Genomic DNA, 24,062 nt, shown 5'->3' with positions numbered 1-24,062 from the left:
CTGACATATAGGCACCCATTAATAAAATAGCATCTTGCAACTGTAGGAGAAGAATTTGGCCCTGTAGCTGATGGATCCTTTGATAATAAAGAAGCTCCAACAGATATGGGAATTCACTCTCTCTCTGCAGCTCTGGAGAGAATATTTTCAGTGCACACTACATTTCTATGTTTGAAATCAAACAGTAGATTAACTTAAGGCATGGCAAGCCTGCCAGTGCATATTCAGCAGTCTGATGTGTGATGATCAGTAACAGTCTGATGGCTCTGTGTGGGAAGAGGAAGACACACAAGTGTCAGCTGAGAGTCCCAACGGGTGAGGATGAGGGGTGGATAGCAGTCGTGGAGCAGATGGGGGAATGGGTTGGGCTGTAGGAACGATGGTGCTGGACTACAAATGTGAGAAACCCTTGATCACTGTGCTATGAACAAATTTAGCGTTGCAGTGGGAGGAAGGGTCTAATCATATAGGGATAAGATAAACACAGTGTTTAATTCCGGGCCTCCCAGGTTTGGTGTGGCCTTTCTGGCTTGCTTTTAAACAATATTTTAAGCCTTGAGCTTAAAGACAAATGATGGTCTTCACGGAGATTGTATCTCATAAGGAAGTCAAAGAGAGAAACCGTTTACAGCTCCATGGCTGCAAAAGGCTCAACAGCCAACAGTACATCCTCAAAAAAGTCACAAACATCCACTTGAACCTGAGTTTTCCACTTAGCTAGCATGCGTAATAACAAATCTCCAGATTGTGTCAAACAGATAAATCCAAAAATCAACCCTTATACAAAGTATTAAACATGACATATTCTAAACACTATTAAATCCCATTTTCCCCCCTATTGTCTGGATAAACACACTGGAAAGTAAAATGTCCTCAGCATACTTTGTTATTTCAAGCAAACCATGGTCTTATTTTTCCCCCTAATTCTTCCATCTCTCTATTCATTTTCCTTATTTCTGTTCTTTCCCCATGGTGCCGTATGAATGTTAATTTATTAGAAGTACATAACTATATATACATATTTTCCTATGTTATAGATGCATTTATGTTTTCACCTGCTTGAGACCCAACACCCCTTCTGGTATGTTCTGCACTTGAGAAAACCAAGAATTCTTGCTTTCTGAGCACAGAGATCCATGATGAACTGCTTATATATAGTATTTCTCAGCAGTCAGCTTTGGTCCTCACTTTTGGTCTTTCACTCAATAGAAGTGTGAAGTTGCAAGGATACGAGAAGAGTTTAAAGTATAATTAACTAGCTGATAATATGCAGCGAAGGGTTTCCTTTTCACTAATCCTAGATTCTACATTCTCACTTTCTTCTTATTAAACAAAGTAGGTGGGAATAGCACAGACAAGACAGAAACTGAACCTTATGTTAAAATGAGATAAGCAGACTGGAGTAGAAACTATTCCATTGTGCAGTGTGTGTGAATATACTGAACTGTCACATTGGCTCACAGCCTCTATATTGCTAAAGAATCCTTCACATTTGGACAATTTTGACAAAAAAAAAAGTAATATTATTCCTATTTGAAGAAAAAAAAAAATCTGACTTTTTATTAAAGTGCCTATCCTGAGCGCCATATTGAAACTCTTTGGCTATCAACATTGAAAAATAAGAGATACAGCTAAAGAATCACTGGTCTGAGCCATTTAAGGATGGGGGAACCTCTTAAAACTTTACCAGTCCAGTTCTTCTGGTTTTGGGGCTTTTCAAAACTTGTTCCCCAACCTGTTTTCCAATGAAAATGGCTTTGAAATAAAATGTTAGAATGAACCTTCTCTTGGTTATCAGTGCTCCATGTCTGGATAGAAGTCCATTAACTAATTAGGGTGCTGGAGAACATCTCCTACAAGGGGAGGCTGGGAGAATTGCATTTGGTTAGCCTTTTGAAGAGAAGCTATCTTCTTAATAAGATCTTATTGCTTTCTTCCATTACCAAATGCTAGGGTCTAGAGAAGTCAGAACCAGACTCTTCCTGGACATGCACCATGATAACCACATGAGACAACAGACATGAGTTGCTACTCAGGAAAATCCAAGTAGATATTTAGGGAACTGCTTCTTACCAGTCAAACACTGGAACAGCTGTCCAGAGACCTTTTAGACTGTATACTATAAAACATAACCAGCTGTAACTGTATCAGCTATATAATCAGCATCCATTTCTTTGCTCCTTTATGGCATGCTGTTTTTGCAATTTCTGGACTTGCCTCAAATCATGGTACTTGAAAGCAGCTTGGAAAATTTAATGGTGACATCTGCTAAAGGGAATGTGATGATATTAGTACATGACATCAGGCTAAGATCTTTATAGTGACTTCTACTTTTCTGTTTGCCATTCACTGTGTTGGAGATTATGGTCTGGAAGGGATCCAACATCTTCAAAAGCTCTATGTACTTGGAAAACCAGTCTTCACACTTGAGACTGTCAGATCTATCCTTCTCTGTCCATGAATGACCTCTTTGATACACCATTAACCTTCTCAGGAGAAGACCCCAGTGTGTGCAGTGCTCCAGACTCTAATGGTATAAACCAACTCAAATATGACATGCTTCAAAGGGTAAAGGAAAACCTGTTAGAAGTAAGAATTCTGATAACATCAGGAACTTCAAGTCCCCAGGAGATTGCTATTTCCCTTCCAAAACCACATGTGCTACAGCTGTTTCTAAACCCAACTCCAAAGTCTCCTAAGTTTATCAAAAAGCCCCTTCTGAGCTCAGAGCTCTTTCTAGACTGTAGCAAGTGCCTTTTCCTAGCCAACAAAGTCCAGAGGTTTATGGGCTGTCACAGCTGCAGTTCAAATCAGCTGAGAATCACTTGGTGTAATTAGTTTTCACTTTTCACAATAAATTTCACCTATTGCAGGTAAACTCGTACTTTATTTTTGCTGTATTTCAAAATGTTACTGCCCAGCACTTGGCTCTGTAAACATCATTATTACTGCTGCCTGCCTGCTTTGTGCCTGAAACGTGTCAGAAGATTTATCTGCCTCATCAGCACTTTCTAAACACCCAGGCAGCCAATCGAAATGGGGAGGCATAACAGATGTGCCAACATCTGCTGCAGTGAGCATTTATCTGGACAGCAGAACATGTAGCTGTAGATTCAAACTCCTAACCAGTTACAATTCCACACGTTTGGACAGCCTTGATCTACAACTGTGTGAAGGATATTTTGGAATATTAATTAAAATCAAATTGAAAATGTAATTTTTCAGTTTTAGACAGCTGTGAGAACTATACCTTCCTGTAATTCAGTTTATGCCTTTCAGAAGCAGAAAAGGCAAAATACTATGAAAAGGCTAAATTTAAAGTTGAGCTTGTAAAATTAGAAATTCTTGGAAAACATCATTCTAAAATTCCACCCCATCCATACTCGTTTAGTTTGAGACATATATGTGCTAAGATATGTATAGCTGAAATACGCAAATTTTAATCATATACATGTGCCTATAAATCAAGCACATGAAGTGATAGGCAATGACTTTTAAAATGCATTTTTATTTTTCTGGCACCAAAGTGAGGTCTACGGGCACCATATCCATGCTGAGTTTCAGCTGTTCAAACTTCTGTTGCACACGGAAATGTCCTCCACCCCCAAACGCATACTTGGATAGATTGATGAAATCATGAAATGAAATACAAAGCGAACTCATCATCTGTTTTTTTGATGCGCAATACAGTTTCACCTGTATTCCTGCTCACCAAACCATGCCCTCCAGGAATGACTATCACATTCTCTTTGAAGAGCTGCCTCATTAAATAAAAAAAGCAAACTTCCAGAGAAAAGACCTCTCCTGCTTTTTTGATTTCTCCTCTGAAGGCTCAGCATGCATAATATTGAAACCTTGTTTAAAGTACATTTTCTTGTAAAAGGTTCCCTCTTGTTAGGGGGATTCAGCCCTTGCTTCCTGTGCTCTTGAATTTCCTAGGATTTGATTTCCTAAGCTGTAAAATAGTGACATTATAACGCCTGGTTAATGTGAGTTATTTTTAAAAGAATATGTAAAAGAAATTATTTTCTCCCATCTTTTCTCTGTGTAGCTAGATTCCATGTTTCCAAGATAGACTACACAAACTTTCAAGCAGAACACATATGAAAAATAGCATTAATAAAATTGTTAGAAACATTTTCACTGTAAAGCATATGTAGGGGAACGTGGTATTATAATATAAAAACTGTCTGAACAAAGCATTTCTCTAAACCAGAAGATTTATAATCCACAGATTACCATAAATATGAAAATATTGCCAGCTCCTTTTTCTTCCTTTGCTGAGAGAAAAAACACATAATATATGTTGCAATGTTCCCCAACAATAAGGTGCTGCTAAACTAAGCTCACTTTTCTTCATTTTCCTGGAAAAATATAAGCTCTGACAACAAGGAAAAATTTTTATTAGCTTTCAGGTGAAGTGAGGAGTAATCCTGTGTTTGTTTTATGAAATCAAACAAAATGAATATCACTGACTTGATATATTTTCCTCCTGTTTTAAAAACACAATAAATGGTAATAACTTTGATAAATTTGCCCATGTCAGTTTTGTGTCTTTTTCTCCCCAATGTCTCATGATCCTCTGTAGTTGTGGACACAATTCAAATTCTTACATTGGGATATTCATTACTTCGGGGAGGTGAGATGATGGCAACTTCATCTGCTTTGAATGTCAGAATTTTGTGATGACATCCAGTAACCCACTCCAAATTAACAAACAACTGTGGAAAAAAAAACCCTGACATCCTCTTCCATCTAAATGATCCAATGACTCGCAAAGAAGAGTGATTTAATGGCCAAAAAAGAGATGCATTACAAGTAAAGGCTCCTGGGTTTTACTGCCAGTTCTGTTACTGACTGACTTGGCAAGTCTTTCAATAAGCCTGTCCTTAGTTCACCTCCTTGTGAATTCCTGTAGCAATACAGGACATAGTAAGACTGAAGAACCTCAGTGGAATGGTGTTAAGTTTAATTAACTTATACTTGAAAAGTGACTTCAATTCTTAAAAGACAGATGAAAACATAAAAGGAAAGACTGCTCCTTTTGCCACTCCTTTGCTCATTTGCAGCATGCAATGGCCACAGTTAGGGAGAAATTACATATTTATTGTTGTCTATGTGTAAATTATGCTGACTTAAACCCCCAGGCATTTTATAAATAAAATTGCCAGTGAAATACATAATCTTGTGCTGTAGTGCACCAAATGCGTGCCTGAAGAGTCTTCTTTCACAGTGTTATCCAAAGAATTACAGCAAAAAAAATATTTCAGTGACACTTCTCCATTTTAACCGTGACCTTTTCCATTCTTAGTCCATAGTGACAGTCAGCTGGATCACAGGCCAGGTGTTAACAGCTCAGAACTCCGTCTGAGATAAAAGGAAAAAAAGTCTCGAGGAAGGGTTTTAGAACCTGATCACCATTGTGTTTTCTCAGGTGCAACTGAAAGAACCCTAATAATCCGCTTGTCCAGGAAACGTTCCCACATACTTTGCAATTAATAGCATTATAATATAGACCATTTTTTTTTCCTTTGGATATGGATAATACAACAGGTAGGAATGGAAAAACCCCCACAACACAGACCTCACAAGCCAGGTCTTTCCTACCACAGATCACAGGAACACACGTACTTGTTCCCTTCCTTCAAGATACTTCTTAACAGCAGATGCTATATAATACTAAGAATTGACACAGGAGATCAGTATAATGGTGTCAGTGAAATGTCTCTATACCATGCAGCATCCACGATTCAGCCATAATTGCTAGGCAATTATGGACTGATAGTCAGAAAATAAACATAATACATGAAGTCCCAGTCTACCTCAGCTCACTCTGAGCTGTCAGATCAGTCCCTTCACCATAACAGCAGCTGCATAAGATAGGGCAAGTGGTGAGAAATATCTGCCTTTCCTCTGGAAATCTACATACACTTGCCAACAAGCCTTTTCATGTCCCCCTTACCACACCAGTCAATTCTGATGACAATGGGAAGACACAATGTCCACCATTTCAGCTCTCCGACAATGCAACACCCATGTCTCTATTACAGTCCTTATTTCCCGAAGCCTTCTCTTTTAAATTACATCTGGTGGCAGCTGAATTAAAAACCTTCCTTTTATTTGCTAAAGGCTTTTTCTTCATGATTCATCCCAAGTTTTAAAAAGTTCAGGGAAAAACGAATCCAATTTTGGCAGGAAATACAGAAGAAACAAGTACAATCTGACAGCAAATCACAGAGGTATCATAGTGGTCCTACCCCTGTCATCCAACCTGAACGTGGCTGGAATTTGGTTTGGATGATCCCTGCTCAAACAAGGTTTCTCTCTCTCTCTCTCTCACCCATTTATGCTATTAAATGAAAGCCATTAATTAAATAGCTATGCAGAGAAATTCCATAGTACACGTAAGGAATTTCTAGAAAACTGCCATCTAAGAAATGTTTTCCATTTTGGTGGTTACACATCCAGCTTCTGGGTCAGCTTCGTTGTACAGAAACACTCATTGGGTGACAAAACAAAAGAGCCTGACTGCAGAGATAGGAAATACTGGCAATGTGTGCACAGAAGCTGTTTCCATAAAAACTGTTTATTCAGGTGTTAGCAATTGAAGCGGGAGCTCCAATTGCACTGTGGCAAGTGCCTGTAATGCTCACACAGGGGTGTTTGCAGGCTATCACAGCTCTGGAGGGAGCTGTTACAGGCTATCAGCTCAGTAATCCTCATGTTAAAAAGGCCCTAAATATGTATTTACAAGATAGACAGATCTGTTTGGTTTAGTGGTTAAATAATCCAAGTGTTGAAAGGGCCTTTTATATGAATTTGCAGGGCAGGCAGGTCTCTGTAGGCCTATCGCAGCAGTGGTGGGTCTTTCACAAAGTCAGCAGAGACCATGCTTTAGTGGCCCATGAGGGCCTCAACCCACAAATGCTTATGTGTTCAAGTAACTTTACTCAGATAAACAGCCTCACTCAGGCTGCTAAACTGAACAAATATGCTTTTTCTTTAAGGGAAAAATACCAATAAAATCAGTAACTTCAAAAGCCTAACATCACAGAAATGGGAAATGTGAATTTGTGTCTCAAACACCTTCCCCCATCACGATGGCATGAGTGTTACTGCAAGAATAAATGAATGCATTACCACTGCACTGTACCTGCTGCAATGCTCAGACACGTAAGAGAAAGGAAGAGAACAGGGTAAAATTCACACCTATGGGAGTTTTAAGCGTTCAGTGAAGTCTACACAAAACCTTACTCATGACCAATTCCCAAGGTTTTTTAGCTTTTCACTCTTCAAAGACAATTTTTAGTAATTTGTGAAAGCAGCCAACAGCATCTGATCCAGAAATGCTCAGGTCAATAGGAAACCTTTGCAATTTCAGTGAGTATGGATGAGGTTAGTGGTAAACTTAAAGGACTAATCTACATTTACAGTTAACAGATTTATGAGTGCAAATACTTAACAAAACATTTAAATGAACGGCTGTGCAAACCCATAAATTAGCACTTACATTCAGCACGCACACACACACATTTTTTTCCCTATTCCGTCTGAAAATCTCTCCCTTGGATCTACAAAGCAGAGCATGAACTTACAAATATTCAGTTTTGCCCTGAGGTGTTAACCAACCCTGAGAACACTATGGGTCGCTCCACTTTAGAGGAGATACTGCTGATGGAGTAAAGTAACTTTCATATGAATCTTCTAATTTCTGTTTCTTCTGAACCTTCTAAGTCCTGTTTTCCAGAGCACAGGAGGAATCAAAACAGCATGTGTATAGTTTCTAACTTATGCTTCAAGTTTCACAGAGGCATCGGGTGGGAAAAACGCCTTTTCACACAGCTTTTTGTCAAAATACTATGCTCTTTTGTGGCTGCTGTTTCCTGCAGGACCTCTGATCCTTTCACTGTCTGGACACAAAAGGCTTCATAAAAACCGACCACAGACATTTCACCTGCGCATGCCTCATGTGGTTGTCTGTTGATCTAGTGACATGCATTAACGTCCTGAGTGAAAACATAAAATAAGAAACTCAGTGGTTTCTAACACCTTAAATGAGAGCATCAGAGAACCTTGTAATTTCATATAGGGTCAACTCAACCCTTAGCAATTTCTTCTGGGTACTGGTCTTAATACTGCTTAATATTGCTTAATGACTTAATTTGTCAACATTGGCATTTGCACGCATTAAAACTCGAGTCATCAGACACAAGCAGGCTAATGCAATGGCTGCATTTCTGCCTTTTTCACTCTGAAAATGTTAATCCTGGTACGGTTGATGTGGTTTTCCAGGCTCCTGCAAGCTATCTTATGGTACTGGTGCAGTCATTTGTGCCTGTGCCTAAAAATGAGAACAATCAGAGATGGTAAGTCTTTTAGACATTTATGCTGGTCTTCATAGCACATCCACATCAACTAACACCCAACATCCCTCCAAAACCCCTCCCTCAATTCTGAGAGCAAACTTCAGCCTACTCTTCCTCATATATGCAACAACAGTTACCTCAGCCCACTGCTATTCCTTCTCAAGCATGTCTACTTTTGCTGTTTGTAAGAAGCATTCAGGTAGAAATAAGAATCTTTTCCTATCTCAGACATAGGAGATTTTAAAAGCTGTAATTCTGTAGAGATGTTGGCTCTCACAGCAGAAAACTTCCTGTTTTGCTTTTGCTCAAAAGCTATTTCAGTACACAGATAGTATGAAGGTCTCTGCCCTTGGATAAGGACCTGTTGACTGAACAACACTACCTGCTGGCGCCTGCTTGTAACATCTGATTTTCTTCTGCCACTCTTATTGAAAGGCAGTCTCCTCAGACTGAATAACACCAGACATCAATGACACTTTCTTTTGTCCAGCTTTGCCTTTACAATATCCTTCAGTTTTTTTTTTTACCTATTTTTTTCACTATTCCACCATTTAAGTGACATTAATTTCTGTATTACTGCCAATGTTCCAAACCAAGTATATGATGTTTCTTTCTCCTGGATAGTAGAATCAGAAATACTGTTAAAGAAATGCATGCCCATTAGCTTATTTACTCTTCTCTAGCACCAGTATCCTCTGTTGTTCTTACAAGGGCAAATTTTAGAGCCATGTTTAACAGAGATTTACTGGCTGTAATACTTTTATCCCTTTCACCTCATTGGTAACAGAGGGTGTGAGGTGTACTCTAACATCACATGGTGTAATTCCAGCAGCACAACAGCCACTCACAGCCAGATTGTGTGGGTTTTCCCTGAATATCTTTGGCTTTCTTTCAGTGATATTGACTGCAAGTCCAACTGAGCATTAACAAATTGGTCAATTCCTGCTTTATCTTAAAAGTCCTCATGGGTATCTGGCTATGCCAGAATTGCAAATCTTTTGATCTCTTTCTGCCAACACTGACTGATGCTAGCTCCACTGTCTTAATATCTACCAACAATTCGGATCCCTTTTAGACAAGTTCTGCAGCAGCAACATAAGGATGCTCAAGTTGGCTATCAGCAACCCTCCAGCTTCGTCATGTTCCCAGCCATTTGTTTACAGTATGGTACTGTATGGAGCCTAATGAGCCTCCCAGGGAGTTCATTCTTCCAAAACAATTGGCTCATACTTGAGTTCATTGCACTGTGACAATCTGAGAGGAACCCACTGGGTTTTTCTAGCTTAAAAATGGAATGGAAGAGTCTTGTAAGTGTCTAAGCCTACCAAATCCACTGGCAAGTGTAAGTCCACATCCCCAGTGCTGGCTATCATATGTGATCCTCCTACACATAGATGATAACTCAGGTACTTAAACACCACAGTATACCTGTAAGCAAGTTCCAAGCTGATCAAAGCTTTCCAGGACATTCCCTTTCTTGGAAAACATTCTTGTTTATAGCACCTCAGTTGCTAGCCATCTGATTTCCTTACTTCATTTGGCTATTTCACATATGTGTCTCAGAACTCATGCACTTACAAACCATTTCTAGGAAATAATGAGGTGTTGGCCTAGTTCCTTTTCTACTCACTATCTTCTTTCAATTCCTTTCTGAAATCCTCACGTTTGGCTTTGGATCCACTAAAAAAGTTATTAAGTTTGCCATGGAGACCTGTAAGCTGTACAGAACAACGGGAATGCAACTGCACCGTGCTTCTGACACCAGGTAGGTTTTTTGCTGTGTGTGATTAGTTAAGTTCACAGCAGAAAATTGTTGTGAAGAAAAAAAAATGATAAAATCATGGAGCACTGATACAATTTTCCTTCTACAGAAGACATAGTAATAACAACAAGCCTGTTTCTCCTAACACAGGAGAACTCAGATGGTGGGAGAGAGAGAATTCGCTGTGCTTCTAACATCCAGCCTGCAGCCTGCAGCCTGCAGAGCGTCATGAGCAGAGCTTCTGTACCCTCTCTTCTTGCTACTTGCACCCTTAGATGGTTGATGGATAATGCTGATTTTACAAGTTGCTGTCTTCCCAAGTACTCGAACATTTTTCCTTCCCTGATGCTGCTGCCACCAGCACAGCAATTTGTGGAGCTCTACTGGAAACTAGATCAGCAGATGGGCTAGGTTAAAAACAACCCTTCTAAAAATCTGTTTGTTTGTGGGTTTGGTTTTTTTTTTTTTAATATTGGATTACTTCTCACATCTGATTCGCAAAAGGAAACGCTGGCATAACGGAGGGGTCAGAAAACACAAGGGTAAGGGTGGGACTGAGTGGTCACAGCAGGGTGACCACTAAGTCAATATTGTGGTAGAGACCCTGACATTGGACCATAGCCTCTGCTCCACTCACTGTCCTGCTGTTTCTCACCTGGATTGGCAACATCAGATGATAAATCCCTTTTGACTCTGTCCTTTATGAGACTTTTTTTTTAATGCAGATATCTATCTCTGGGGACAATGCTATCAATTTTTCCAGCTCCCTAGCTACAGCAAGGGAGCTTAATAATATCTTATAAGGACCTGAAATAACAGATAATAAAACCAGTGAGTAACCTAAATCATAGTATTACTACACAGGCTTAAATTTTGGGTATGTCTTTCATGTCTAGAGATCTACTAGTTAGAGCACCCAAGATGTGTTTGTGTCTCCTTCAAAACCTTCGTATTTAGTAGAAAGCTGCTTCTCAAAGAAAACCAAACAGTTCCCTCCCTATACAAATTTCACATGAAACACTTTATTTCAGTCACTCAGTGAATTTGCCTTGGGCAACTGAACCACAGCTGACAGAAAATTAATGGCTACGATGGTGTGATTAGCAGAGATTACAGGCAACTGAGAACCTGCCCAAGTATTTGCCATTGTCACAATACTTATGCCAACTATTATTATGGATTAATAATGTTCATAAAGAGGACCTGATTCCACCAGGTAGACTCTTTAAAACTGTTAGTATTTGAATATGTCCTGATATTCTGATTAAATGGTGAAAATTATATAATCTAACCATTTTGAAAGATATTTTCCCTAGATGCTTACCATACTAATTTATTTAACAATTACTAGAAAAATAGTCCCTGTTACATTTAAGGAAGAAGTAACATAAACAAACACACTTGACAGAGAAATTTAATATTATATTACACATGGATAGTTAAACCAGAATTTAAGCTCTGAGACCTTTGTGCTGTGAGATACCACACCAAAGCCCAACTGGGAAGAAATAATGATTTCACTAATCCCTAGCAATGATTTTTTGAGGAGTTCAAATAAAAGTTTCCTTGTTCTGATTGAGATTCCCTAAGTAGATATTATTTGATTTTTCACCTTCCTGGGGGAAGAGCTTCATAGTCCCCAGGCTGTCAGAAGAAAAGAACAATAAGCTGAACTTGCAATAGAGCATTTTAGCCGCTAAAGACACGACAGAAGTGAACACACGGCATATTTGCCAAAGCTTTTGCCATTAATTTCGTTTCCAAATGTCAACCAGTTATATGAAACCTTTAAGAAGGTTCCTTAAGGGAGAGCAAACAAGATGATAGGATATTTAAAATCTTGTATTAAAGATATTTAATTATTTATAATCGCTAATTTAAAATACAGTAACTTGAACTTATGCAAAGACTCAGCAGTATTTAATACTAAAAATAACCATCTGCTTCTATGCCTGACCCTACAAACGTTTTGTTACTGGGTGACAAAGTATGAAAAGCTAATGAATGGCAGACAAGAAGACTATTTAGAGATTGAAATGAAAATCTAATGAAGAGCAACATCACCAATCATGTTACAACTTTGGGAAGCCTCACACAATGATTTTCCAGTAACTCTGAAACACATCCACCCTTGTCACTGGAGAGTACAGTACTTTAACAGCAAAGGGACACTTGTGATACAGAGCACAGTTTCCTGTAATTGCTATACATAAAATGACAAATATCAAAGAGCAAGTGATAAAAACTATATTAATTTTCAAAGTTGTTGCCTGATCTTACAAACACTGAAGTACAGACCAGAATAACTGGAAGACTGATCTGTAAGGCATGTGACATAAGGTTAACTGATTCTTAAAATTAGGGGGAAAAAAAGCAATTAAGCTTCCAGTTTCAATTTTAATTTTGGAAAGGCTTGCTTTAGAGTGTTAAAACTGCAAAAGCAAAGCATCTGAGTTACAGTCTCCACTGCACAGAGAGGGAATATGTTTAATAAGTCCCCTGGACTTTTGCGTAGCCACCCACTGCAGAATTCTGCTTTCATATTTCACGTGTGTAGCCTAACCCCAGTAAAGCCTGTGACATTACACAGGTATGAAATAAAATAGTCTTTGGTGCCAATTTTTTAAGAAGAATTCCCACTCTCATTTTTCTCAGAGGAGCCTGCTGTCAGCTGTGCAAATATCATATCTGTAATAACAGAAATAAAGGCTGCAGTGTGCCAGTGATCTTACCTCATACTCAAAGTCCTCTGCTCTATCTGCATCAGCAGGCAGGCTGGAAAGATACTCATTACCTTCATAAAATTCATGCTCCACTGGGTGAAGAGAATGGCAGCTATGTGGAACAAAGCATTACAACAACAATAGATGAGACAATAGGGTTTTTTTTTAAATTAAAAAGTTATAAGAAACCCCCACTTCTCTGTAGTTTTCTCATCTCTGGAATGCTACTCAGAGTGGCCTGACAGCCTGAAAGAAACAATATGAAGCAGCAGCACAGGTTGTTTTCTTTCCAAAGGCTCATACTCCAGCTGAGTTAATTTTGCTGGGCTTTTCTTTTGTCAGATTTAAGGGTCTGTTTGGGCCAAACTACTTAATTATGACAATATGGGATTCCTTATGCTCATAAAGGTACCTAACTCCAGATTCATGTGCTGTGTCATGGCCAAGGGCAACTCACTAATTATCTGATTATAAAGTCTTGAACATCCACACTCTACAACCCACACCAGGATCACAAATTTCTAAAGAACTATCATAAACCAACTCACATTATCCTATTCTGTTAACGTGATAACTGGGTGGTGAAGTGCATTTGAGTAGATGCACACTTAAAAATATCAGTAAACTGCACTTTTAAATGGGCTTAGAGCACAAAGAATAAAATCTTTACAATGTGCACTTAGGTACAGATTTAGAACAAAGGCTGGATCCCAGCCATGCAGCACCCAGTGTGCATTTATCTTAGTACAGGCAGGAAAATCTTCCCTATGCCGAGGATATCGGAACTTCAATCACAGTAGCACAGAGTTTAGTAATACCCAGTAACAGCTCAAAAGTGTACATGTATCACGCTCCTAGCAGGGCAGCAGTTAAGTGGTAAACTCAATCCAGCATTTGGCTGACAAGTCCTCTCTGAGACAATGTACCAAATTTTCCCGGAACTTCTACAAACGGAGCTACATCAAAGTCAAAAGTGGGATGTTCTCCATTAGCATCAGTTCTGCAGAGATGCATGAGATGCACGGCATGCCAGAAAATCAGTGGAAAAGCTCTAGGGCTATCACAGTTTTGCTGACTACAGACAGAGAGCAAGGGTCAACCACTAGATGCTGCTTGTGAGGTAGAGTCCAAGGAGGAAAAAGCCTACACCCTATTTCTGTATAAGCACCACCTGTTGGTGTTTGCATTCAATTCAGTTTCAAGGAACTCAACTGAGGGATAATATAATTCATATCATTTGCTGTACGACAGGTGAAATGGTGCTTTTGATCTCTGTATTTTTTTAGTTGTCTTGCTTTTAGATAAGGGGACCTTTGAATTAAATAATTTGTTTCTCTGATTTTTTTAGTAAGAAATTTGGAAGAACAGAAAGCAACAAGACAGCTCTTTCTAAACCTCATGAAGCCTTTTTGGTATTTTGGAACACAGAAGTGTTTTCCTTCTTGACTAGGACTTAGCTGTTTGGATGATCAAACATATGAACACAAAGTAAACATGGACAAAATTCCTTCCTGTAGCTCTAATCCATGAACAGAGTTTAGGTAAACTGTCACTGAAGCCTGACTAGGACAGTGATTATCAACATTTAGAAATTATTTAAAGTGCTCCTTTCTCAAGAGAAGGCTACAAGCCTACCCCTGCAATGCCCCAGTCCTTCAGGCAAACAGCAGAAGGTAAACCATACCTGTCTGAGAGTAGAAAAGGGCAGATATCAGGAACTGGTGGTGTGGAAGGCCTTAGTTTGGCCAGAGCCATAATGTGCTCAAAAGTGATGTCAGTCTGAGTGCTGGCATCCACAAGCCGAACGTCCTGAGCGCTACCATGAGCTTTGCTGACTGGGGCTCGTCGTAAAACCTGAACGACAATTGGCTCCTTGGCATTGCGAAAAGCTTCCACTGCCTCTTCATGAGTGGCCTTGGAGAGGTCCTTCCCATTGACCTAGAGAAAAACAAAAATACACCAAAGGTTACTCACAGAAGAAAAGACAGTATAATAATATGGGTGTAAAATATAGGGAGATGAACGATTTGTATACCGCATCAAGCCACATGCTGACTGGTCTGTACTTTGGCATCCATGAAAGAGGGAAGATAAAGCTGGGAGGTGAAAGAAATTCTTTAACCTTTGCTAGAAATTAAAAATAGTTTGAACTCTTCCATAACTGTCCCAATAGAATATGAACACAGCAAAGAAATGACAGTATTTATAAAGGTCACTGGAAATTACTTCTCTCATGCTATTTTATTCACTTCAGAAAATACAAATAAAAGCAGAGGGGTGCCTTTAATTTTCAACTTCAGCATTTTCTGTGCCATGTAACTGTTTTAGAGGATTTCTGGCACAGCATTGTTATTAATGCAGATGTCAATAAACATGTCGCTGATGTCTAAAAAGAAACAAGGCCAATTTTCAATGTTTTGTCACTTATCTGCTGTGGCCATTATACAGTCATTAAGACCAAAGATAGGAAGATTTGACTAACACAGTCAGCTGCTGAGAAATCTAAATCAAACAAACTGAAGAAACAATTTGCTATGAATAGACAAATAAACCAGAGAAAATCATGGTGCAAATGCAGCATAGCTTTGCAAAACTGAAAGGCTCTGGTGAAGTTTCTCTCTGGTACAGGCAAAGCAGCAAGGCAAACCAGATGAGATCAGGCCCTAAGGTAAGTTCATATGAATTCTCATGTTTAGGGCAAAATTGAGTCCACTACAAAATGCAAGTGCTATGGCAGTCAATGGCAGTCAGTAGCTAAGCTTGTGGACACAGGCAACAAAAATACTATTCTGCTGTTTCCAAAGTAATGGGACTGCTGTTGACTGCTGCACAAGTCCTAACTGTTGTGAGCTACTGTGGAGATGAGATGACCCTGTGCTGGGGTATAAGGGCAGGGTTTTCTAGTAAGGACTGTGAGTAGCTGAAGGGTACCAAAACCTGACTCAAATTTATATCCCCTGGAAAATCTCTACTCTGGCAGCAAATCAGAAGTAGGATTCTACTGCAAGTTCATGCCCAAATTAACTTTGTTGTATAGAAAATGAAGTCATGAAATTTCTGTGTAATGAACAAAATCAAAACCCTCCCCAGAAATGGGACAGACACCATAGCTGACTTTTCTCCAAAACCGGTTGAACCCAAAATTTCTGTGCCATATCACTCTTACGTTCAAGAAATTCTTGGAAATTTCTTGTCATAAAGGGAAAACGTATGAACAACACCAGCAAACTCAAAATTGCTTTTCAGACACCTTCAGTAACATTTTTAAGCTAGTCAGAAGTATTTGCAATTAAAAATGTCATATTTGAAGCAACACGTGTAACCAGAGTTCTGTCTGTGTATGCGGATGGCTGTGATACTGTTGACCATTAATTACATGTCTATATCAACTCCATACTTTCCCAGAGTACACGCTTGAGTACAAGGTAGAACCAGCTTTTCTCTCACACAGCATCCAAAGCAGCAGTGTTTTCATGGTTATGTTACTAACGAGGACATGCAAAACAGCCACACCATGGCATAGCTACCAATACAAAGGTCAGCTGATCTTTCTATAAAACCCTGATGAGGGGTGATCATCATCTGTGGTGATGAGAAGTCTAGAAATTATGTGAACAGGTTTCTATACATAAAAAAGCTCGAAATTCCCCGTGCTGAATGCCTGGGACCACCAGAAGTTCCATACTACTGCAGCCTACGCTGTGATCAAGTAATATGAATAGCAGCTATCTTGGTCATCTAAGTTTAATGCATATTATAGTTTCTCTAATGAGTGAAGCCAAAAATGTGAAGACTTCATGTTAAAATTTAATCATTTAAATAATCATCCATCAAATTATAACCTTGGGTTACGTCAGTTTAAGTTCCATGGGAAAATATCAGTGGTATAGAAGAGGAAGGGACAGTCAAAGAACAAGTTTTGTTATAAGAAAATAAATCAAATTTCTCCAAGGACTGAGCTTCTGCACATCTTCCCCAAATAGCACAAGTTATACTCCTAGGGTATTTAAACTTAGCCCTATATAATGGAGGCAATTAAGAGATAAAGCTTCCAGCCTGGATCTTCTAGTCAGTTTTCAGTTCAGCCCTTGCTTCATTCTTGCTTCTGAGATCCTATCAAGGACACAATTTTCCACAGTTTCTGCAGTTTTTGTAACAAAAGAATGCTATAACGCCTCTCATTCCTAAGGCCCTAGGAACAGGAAAATTACTTACCAAACCCTTTTAACACTTCAGATAAGTTTTGTATAACTGTAAGGTGTTTCTTCTAAAAGCAAATGCTTGGGAATAAATACCACATAGCACTGTATCAATTTTTTCCCTTCTCTATCCCAGCTGAACCACATTGGTTTTGGCACAAGCTGACCATTTAATCAGAGATCCACATCAGCAAGGCAAAAATACATTTGGATAGCATACCAAATATATTATGAGATTTTTTTTGAAAACCAGAAGCTCTATTTACTCACATCTGTCAATACTTACCACCTTTTCTGAGGAAATAGACATAAATTCACAACCATGCCATTTACATGCAAATTGTACTTCCAAAGAACTATAATATTTTAAAATCACATGAGTGTGAAAAATCACAAAAGTTACAAATTGTTATTTATCCTGGGAACCTATGGCTGCCCTCTGTTTTCATCTAAATGTCTATTTAATTTGAAGACTTTAAAAACATTCCATCCTTTATGTTGGCTTCTGATGAAATACAAGCACTTTGGAAACCCAATACTTGTTTAAATTGTCACTTGAAGTTCATCAACACACTTTGGCAATCTGCATAAAGGTCACCTAATTCATGAATGCCACCTTTCTCAAAAGAAAATCTATAGCTGAATTACTCTATGCTGGCAGCTGTCCTGCCCGCTTTGGGTCTCGGAAGAGAGAATTTATTTTAAAACCTAAAGCCAATACTACAGATGGGGTTAGAGGCTCACTTCACATAGCTTTTTAAGGGCTTTCTGCCTCCTGCATTATCCCCCAACTTTACACTCATGTATAGTTATCCTGGGAGCCATAGACAGCTGAGCACTTATTTACAGCAAGCCACTTACAGGTTCTTAGTGGATGATTAAATAAATTTCTTGCCTCTGAAAGGTTACTTTCAGTGGAATCCAGGGTACTATTTTAAGTGGATAGAGAAATCAGTCACTTTTAACAGTCAACACAAAGACATGGGAATACATTTGTTGTAGCAGATGGGCTAATTAATCCACAAGCAAGTTGTGAATGTTAAGTAAAGAATATATCTTCTCTCATGTAAGCCATCCTCCTGCCCTGTTTGATTAAGCTTCTCTTTAATGAACACTCTTCCCCTGCTTTTGGACACACTGCAAAGTCTGGGCTACTTGTCAACGTCTCCCCCAGAGTGACTGGTGGCCACTGCCTGGGTTTTGGCTACTCCCTTTGGATTCCTGTTCTAAACCCAACCACATGCGAACCCTCATCATTATCAGAAAATAAACCAGCAAACAAATTTGTCTTTCATGCACAAATCAAATGACATTGGCCAACTGCCACTTCTAATGCCAGCACCACTGGGCTTATTCCCACTGATGCAGAGGTGGGCAGCAGAGAAGGAAAAAGGGACAGGACTAAATAACAAAACAGTGACTGTGAAAAAAAAAAAAAAGCAGGTGAATGGTTGTTAGGTTATCCTACGGATTCTACCAAAAGGAAAAGAAAAATCAGTTCTTTGAGAAGACTGCTTCCAGGATTTAAGTGTTAAGTGCCTGTGACTGAATGAAATAGACTTGTCTTCTAACACATTTTTGTTCTTGATAATTCCTTCTAACATTGCCCAGAATTTTTCCTATAGTCTTTGATTTCTCCATAATAAGAGGAAAAAAGAAAAAGGGGGAAAAATGGAAAAAAGATGTGTAGTCATGTGAATGCAACCATCACAAATGGTGTCACATTAGCAGATCATGAGATAATCTATCCTCAGCAAAAACCCAGCATACACAAGTTGCAATATAAGATCAGATCTGCTGAAGTAAAATCCTTGGAGACCCTTCATTTAATCAGCAAAGACAAAGGAAAGAATAACCAGAGAGACCAGAGGGTTCTGCTAGAGCAGAGGTGTCCAGACATAACGGTTTCCTAGCAAAATGACAAGAGATGCTGTTTGACATGATGACAGAGTTCACACAAGGCTCGCTGTCCTAGGAGATTTCAACACCCATGCAAAAGATGTCTCTGACCTGACAGGTGCTAAATCTGCTCTCATCACAGCAGTCTCCTCACCTCCAATACTTCGCCCTCGATGAATCCAGGCTACAACACCCTGGGTACATCCCTGGATAGCAAACTGGCAGAAAGGATCAAACACTCTCCCTTAGTTTGACCAGTCCTTCTTTAGGATGGGAATTTGAGCCCCCCCTAACTGCAAGACACAGAAAAAGAACAAAACCAAAACCACCTTCCTCTCAGACTTACAGCTTCTAGCACATATAGGCTCTACAAAACTTCCACTGCTGAGGGCCACCTGCTGTGATGCTGCCTAGGCAGGACAGCAGGGCACAGGACATGTGAGCTACCAGTGACATGCATACTGCAGAGGACACTGCAACTCTTCTGTTAACGCAAATGTGATAGCTCATCTACAGAAAGGACAGTTGACATGCTGACTTTTAGGTTACAGTTCAGTACTAAGCTGCATTTCTTCAGCAAGTTAATCTGAAAGGTAGCTAATTCAGCCATTACCCAATATCACTATCTCAGTCAGGGTTCATGGAAGTTCAGTAAAAGGACAACTTTTATTATGCTGGTTAATGACACTTCCTCTTCCTTAGCCAGAAGAATTAAGTGACACTTGTTCCTAATTGATCCTTTGCTGCCCCGACTGCGAGATCTTGTCATCCCTCCTAAAAGTTAACACAAGCTGCTGAACATGCAGGGTCTGGCTGCTTTCCTCAGATATGAACCACAGGCTTGTAATGAGAATTACATCTCCATTACCTGCAGAGCTGAAGTTTATCCTGTTGGATAGTTTGTGTAGCTGGTTCAACAGTACTGAATAGGCAATGTTCAGTACTTGCAGCCTTCTGTGCATTTCCCAGTATTTAGCAGAAATCTACTGTGGCTGAAAAGCCTATGGTTAAGTTTTAATCTAAGTGAGACAAAAGAAATGTTACAAAAAGTAGGAAAACAGAAATATACCCGTTTCTAGCCCGCAAAGCTTCCTTCCAGAGGGAGATAACCCAGTGACTTCTTGGCAATTTTAATTATCAAAACAGCAGCTGTGTTAAAAAATGAACTCTTCTTTCAAGTGACCTCAAGACGATGCTTCATTTTGTCTGAATTGTCCACTGCAATCCATGCATCTGCGGGCAGGTCTGACAGCTGCAACACCTCTCTGTGAAGGACATCACACGTCCTCAAAAGACCCCTGCAAAGAGCTGGACGCTGCCTGAAAGTATTGTCTAATAAGCTATCCTAGGGAATTCAACAGATTTTTAAACTGGATTGGAGAAAGTGCCCTAGGTAGATGTACAGGGAATGGAGTTCTCATCACAACTGCAGTAAATGACAGTAAATTAGTGAGCAGGGTTTGTGTAGCTGTTTCAACAATACTGAATGGGCAACACCACCTTTAAGAGGAGGTTTGGGATTTTAAATTCCAAATTTATTGACTGCTTAATTGCATTTAAGGCATTGAGTATAGAAAAATGATGGTGTTTTGGAAGCTCACCTATAATATGCTTCCAGCTGTGGTTAGGCACAATCATCATTCACCACAAATGCCTTTGATCATTTCAATCTCCTCTAGCAGTGTATGGAAAAGTCCACCCTGGGAGACACCTTGACATTTCCATGCCTAAAGTCTCTTTGTGAATCTAGGCCCTCAGACATATTTCAAAAAAACCTGACTTGGATGCTACACCTCAGGATGCTCACACCTTCAGGATAACTATGCCTGCTCCAACAAGTTTAAAAGCACTGCTGAGTTAGCAGTTCCAATATATGGCCAAAATACGACCTGAAATCCTGCACCTCACGAGTCTTGACAGTCTGTGTAACTGGAGAATGCTCCTTCCACCTCTTCCTCACTATGTGTTAGACCAATTTATATCTCCTATAAATCCTTTCAAGTCCTTTGGTGCTAATGTTGTTTTGCAATATCAGAACAACTCAGAAAGGTCAGCTCAGAAAGCACAGCTCAGAACAAACAGCAACAGCTCAGAAAAGATTCACTTGAGTTTTGAAAGAGAACATACTATTATCTGCACTTCTCATGGTTTGTGCTATCTGTAATTCTCTTGGTTTCTGAATGAAATGAAAACATCAAATTAAATTTAAGAATCATTGCACTAGTTTCATAGTGAGCTGCCCAGAGACAAGTGCTAGTAGACATGTATTTGTGAGCAGTCCTTTTCTGACTCCCTCAATCTGCCCAGCAGACCTGTTACTAGTTGCTAGAGTTATCTTTCTTGCATCTCCTTCCGGTTGATATTCCCAGTCTCATTCTCCTTGCCCTCGCTTTGCTACCTCTGGTCTCCCTCTTCTTTAAATGCAGAGCCCTTTTTTGTTCCCCAGGGGTCTCCTTTCTCTCATTCATGCTGATTCCAGCATCCTCCATCCTTCCTTTCCTGAACCCTTCTCCATGAAGACCTCCCGCTGCCCTCTCATTGAACCTGTCCCCTACCCATGGGATGTGAATACTTGCACTTGTCATCCTCCCATGGTGACAGCTGGACAGTGTGAACACTCATGAGGTCTGCCTTCAGCAGCACCTCCTGGTACCAACACAAATGCTCAGCTAACCCAGATGGTGGTGTAACAAGGCTGGAGTGTGTTTACTATGCAAATTGTTTTCATATTGACAAACAATTTTTCTAATGATATTAGAAGTCTGCCTGAGGGCAATAAAGACCAAACTCGCTGTGGCATGCATAAAAAATGTTGAGTTACTTCTTGATACAATTAGACCATCAATTATTACTTTAATCATTGCAAACTTTTTATATTTGTGGATAGGAGGTTATAAATGTCTCACAAGATCTACCACATACAGCAACCCTTTGATGGTGGGGAAAAATATAATCAAGGGCCACTGTGTGTGCTCAGAACAAATCATTTTTATCTCTAAGCCCCTGCACTGAATGCTGTGTTCTCCTGTGAACTTCATGGTGTCTCTGCTCTACCACAAGCTCACTCTGCAATTCATCTTCCAGGGTATACATTTTTCTCAGGGAAGAGGCACTTCAAAAGGCAGCTGCTATTACAAGTTTTAGGAAATCAAATTAATGACGTTCTTTAATCATCTGCAATTCCCAAAGAATAATGGAAGAGGCTGAATAGCACATTTCAGGGCTCTGTAAATAACATGTTGCTTTTTTTCCTTTTCAGAGAATCACATTCTACATTTCACTAACAAAAAAAATAGCTCTTTCACCTCTACCCCCCCAGCCTTCCATGAACTCAGGCATGGCTAGCATCACCACATGATTGTTACACTTATCACTGTCATAACAATTCATCCACCTTCAGACGCCTGAAACTCCTGGTCTCCTCTGAACTGAGGAGTTTAAAAAGATAGATGGCTGCCTTCTGGCTAATTGTGGGAGTTCTTTCGTTACTATAAAAAGACTTTTTATATCTCAAGTGACTTTATATGCAGTGAATAATGAGACTTAAAGTCTTTGGAAAGGAGTCCACTGATCAAATGCTAGGATAACTTATGGGCACAGTGACCTTTTCCACAGTAAGACACTCCAAACTGCTGCTGTTGGCATATTATTAAAATTCCCCATTTAAGGCATGCAGTTAAGCACGAGGCAGATTTTATTTTTTATTTTTAACCTCAATTTAAGGTAGCACAGCAGGAGATAGAGCTCTCCCAGCGAGCCAGCTTCCCCGGTCACAGCAATCCTCACCCCAGCAAGGCAGCACTTCTCTGCCAGCATGTCCACCAGCAAGCACCAGCACACTGGGCTGGCTCTTACAAACTGCAGAGAAGAGCAGCTGACAGCACATTGCTTCCAGTCTCTCCGGTAAATAGTTTTGCCTTGGCCAAGAGGGTGCTCCATGTGCCAGCATTCCGCACAGCAAAACAGCAGCGATGTTATACCAAACATCAGAGCGCTGAGCCTGCTCCCAAGCCTGACCAAAACCTTGGCCAAGTCCCAGGTGCTGCCACACATGTAGCCCAACCCAATGCCCTGCTGGGGTGCTAAGGTTAGGGTGCTTCAAAAAAACACCTGTGCTTGCTTTTCTTTAATGAACATACAACAGACTTGCTCTTCTTTAACATGCATTTCTTCCTGCGTATCTGCTTCAATTTTTATCTTAAAGGAATAGAAAAGGCTCCTCCTCTCTTAAAATAAAACTTGGAGGTTTCCTTTCATTATTTTTCCATTCTTCTCTCATGCTGCCTCGACACTAATTTGACATTGTTGTTCTCCATTGATTTTCATGGCTTTACTCCAGAAGAAGCATATTGGCAACTTTTTTTTTGGCACAGTAGTACTTGCAAAAATTCCTTCCAATTTTTATAGGACGAAACATTTAAAAAATACTTTTGACAAGCTCACATGTGTTTAGATTCACTCAGCTGTGGGGACTGACACAGCAACAGATTACAATGAAGTTTAACTTCATCCTGCCTCTGGAACACGGCATACGGCAACTTCCTGCAGCTCTTTTTCAAAGAAGAAGAAAGCATGAATTCACTGATTTGATAAAATGAAGCAAGCAATGCAGCCTTACCTGCCATTCAAAAGTCCATCAGATGCTTTTGTACCAGGAAGTTCCCAGTAGCTTGTGGTAAAGCTTAGCAATAGTTCTTATTTGAATGTCAAGAAAGCAGGTAATATTATCAATAGTGTGCTTGCACACATTTAGTTACACACAAAGGAAACTACATATAGATGCATAGAAAGGGATCTAATGAAACATATTTGTGTGTTTCTTCTCTTTTACTCCCTCTCTCCTATTTCAATCCTCCTTTAAACACTATTGAATCGTGTAGGATTACTTTATATTTTCTACCAAGTGATGGCTTACTGCATTGACACAGATATTTGAAGATGTTTGTTTATAAAGTTTAATTGCTGCATTCCTTCTTAGCAGTAAAAAAGCTAAGGGATAATGGTAAGTGAATATCAGGACCTCCTTAATTATATCTTATTTATACAGCACCATGGCTGTGTACACGTACGTCTTCAGTAGTAAGAGCTGCAGCTCCTTCCTGGCTGAAAATAA

General features: G+C 39.6%; 1 protein-coding gene across 2 annotated transcripts in view; it reads right to left on the bottom strand.

The window, feature by feature from the left end:
* The window catches only part of PDZRN4 (PDZ domain containing ring finger 4), a 247,048-nt gene that overhangs the window by 28,990 nt on the left and 193,996 nt on the right, over positions 1-24,062 (bottom strand). For both annotated transcript variants that reach the window (XM_061467771.1, XM_061467772.1), the window contains 2 exons: positions 14,536-14,789; positions 12,861-12,963 (listed from right to left, as the gene is read on the bottom strand). In XM_061467771.1, coding sequence (XP_061323755.1) covers positions 12,861-12,963; positions 14,536-14,789 — 357 coding nt within the window. The remainder of the gene's footprint in view (positions 1-12,860; positions 12,964-14,535; positions 14,790-24,062) is intronic.

Source organism: Pezoporus flaviventris, unplaced genomic scaffold, assembly GCF_033815535.1.
Source record: "Pezoporus flaviventris isolate CSIRO_AGI_PZ_B2104156 unplaced genomic scaffold, CSIRO_AGI_Pfla_v1 ptg000045l, whole genome shotgun sequence".
NCBI classification, from domain to species: Eukaryota; Metazoa; Chordata; class Aves; order Psittaciformes; family Psittacidae; genus Pezoporus; species Pezoporus flaviventris.
This window is presented reverse-complemented; position numbering and strand designations above follow the sequence as displayed.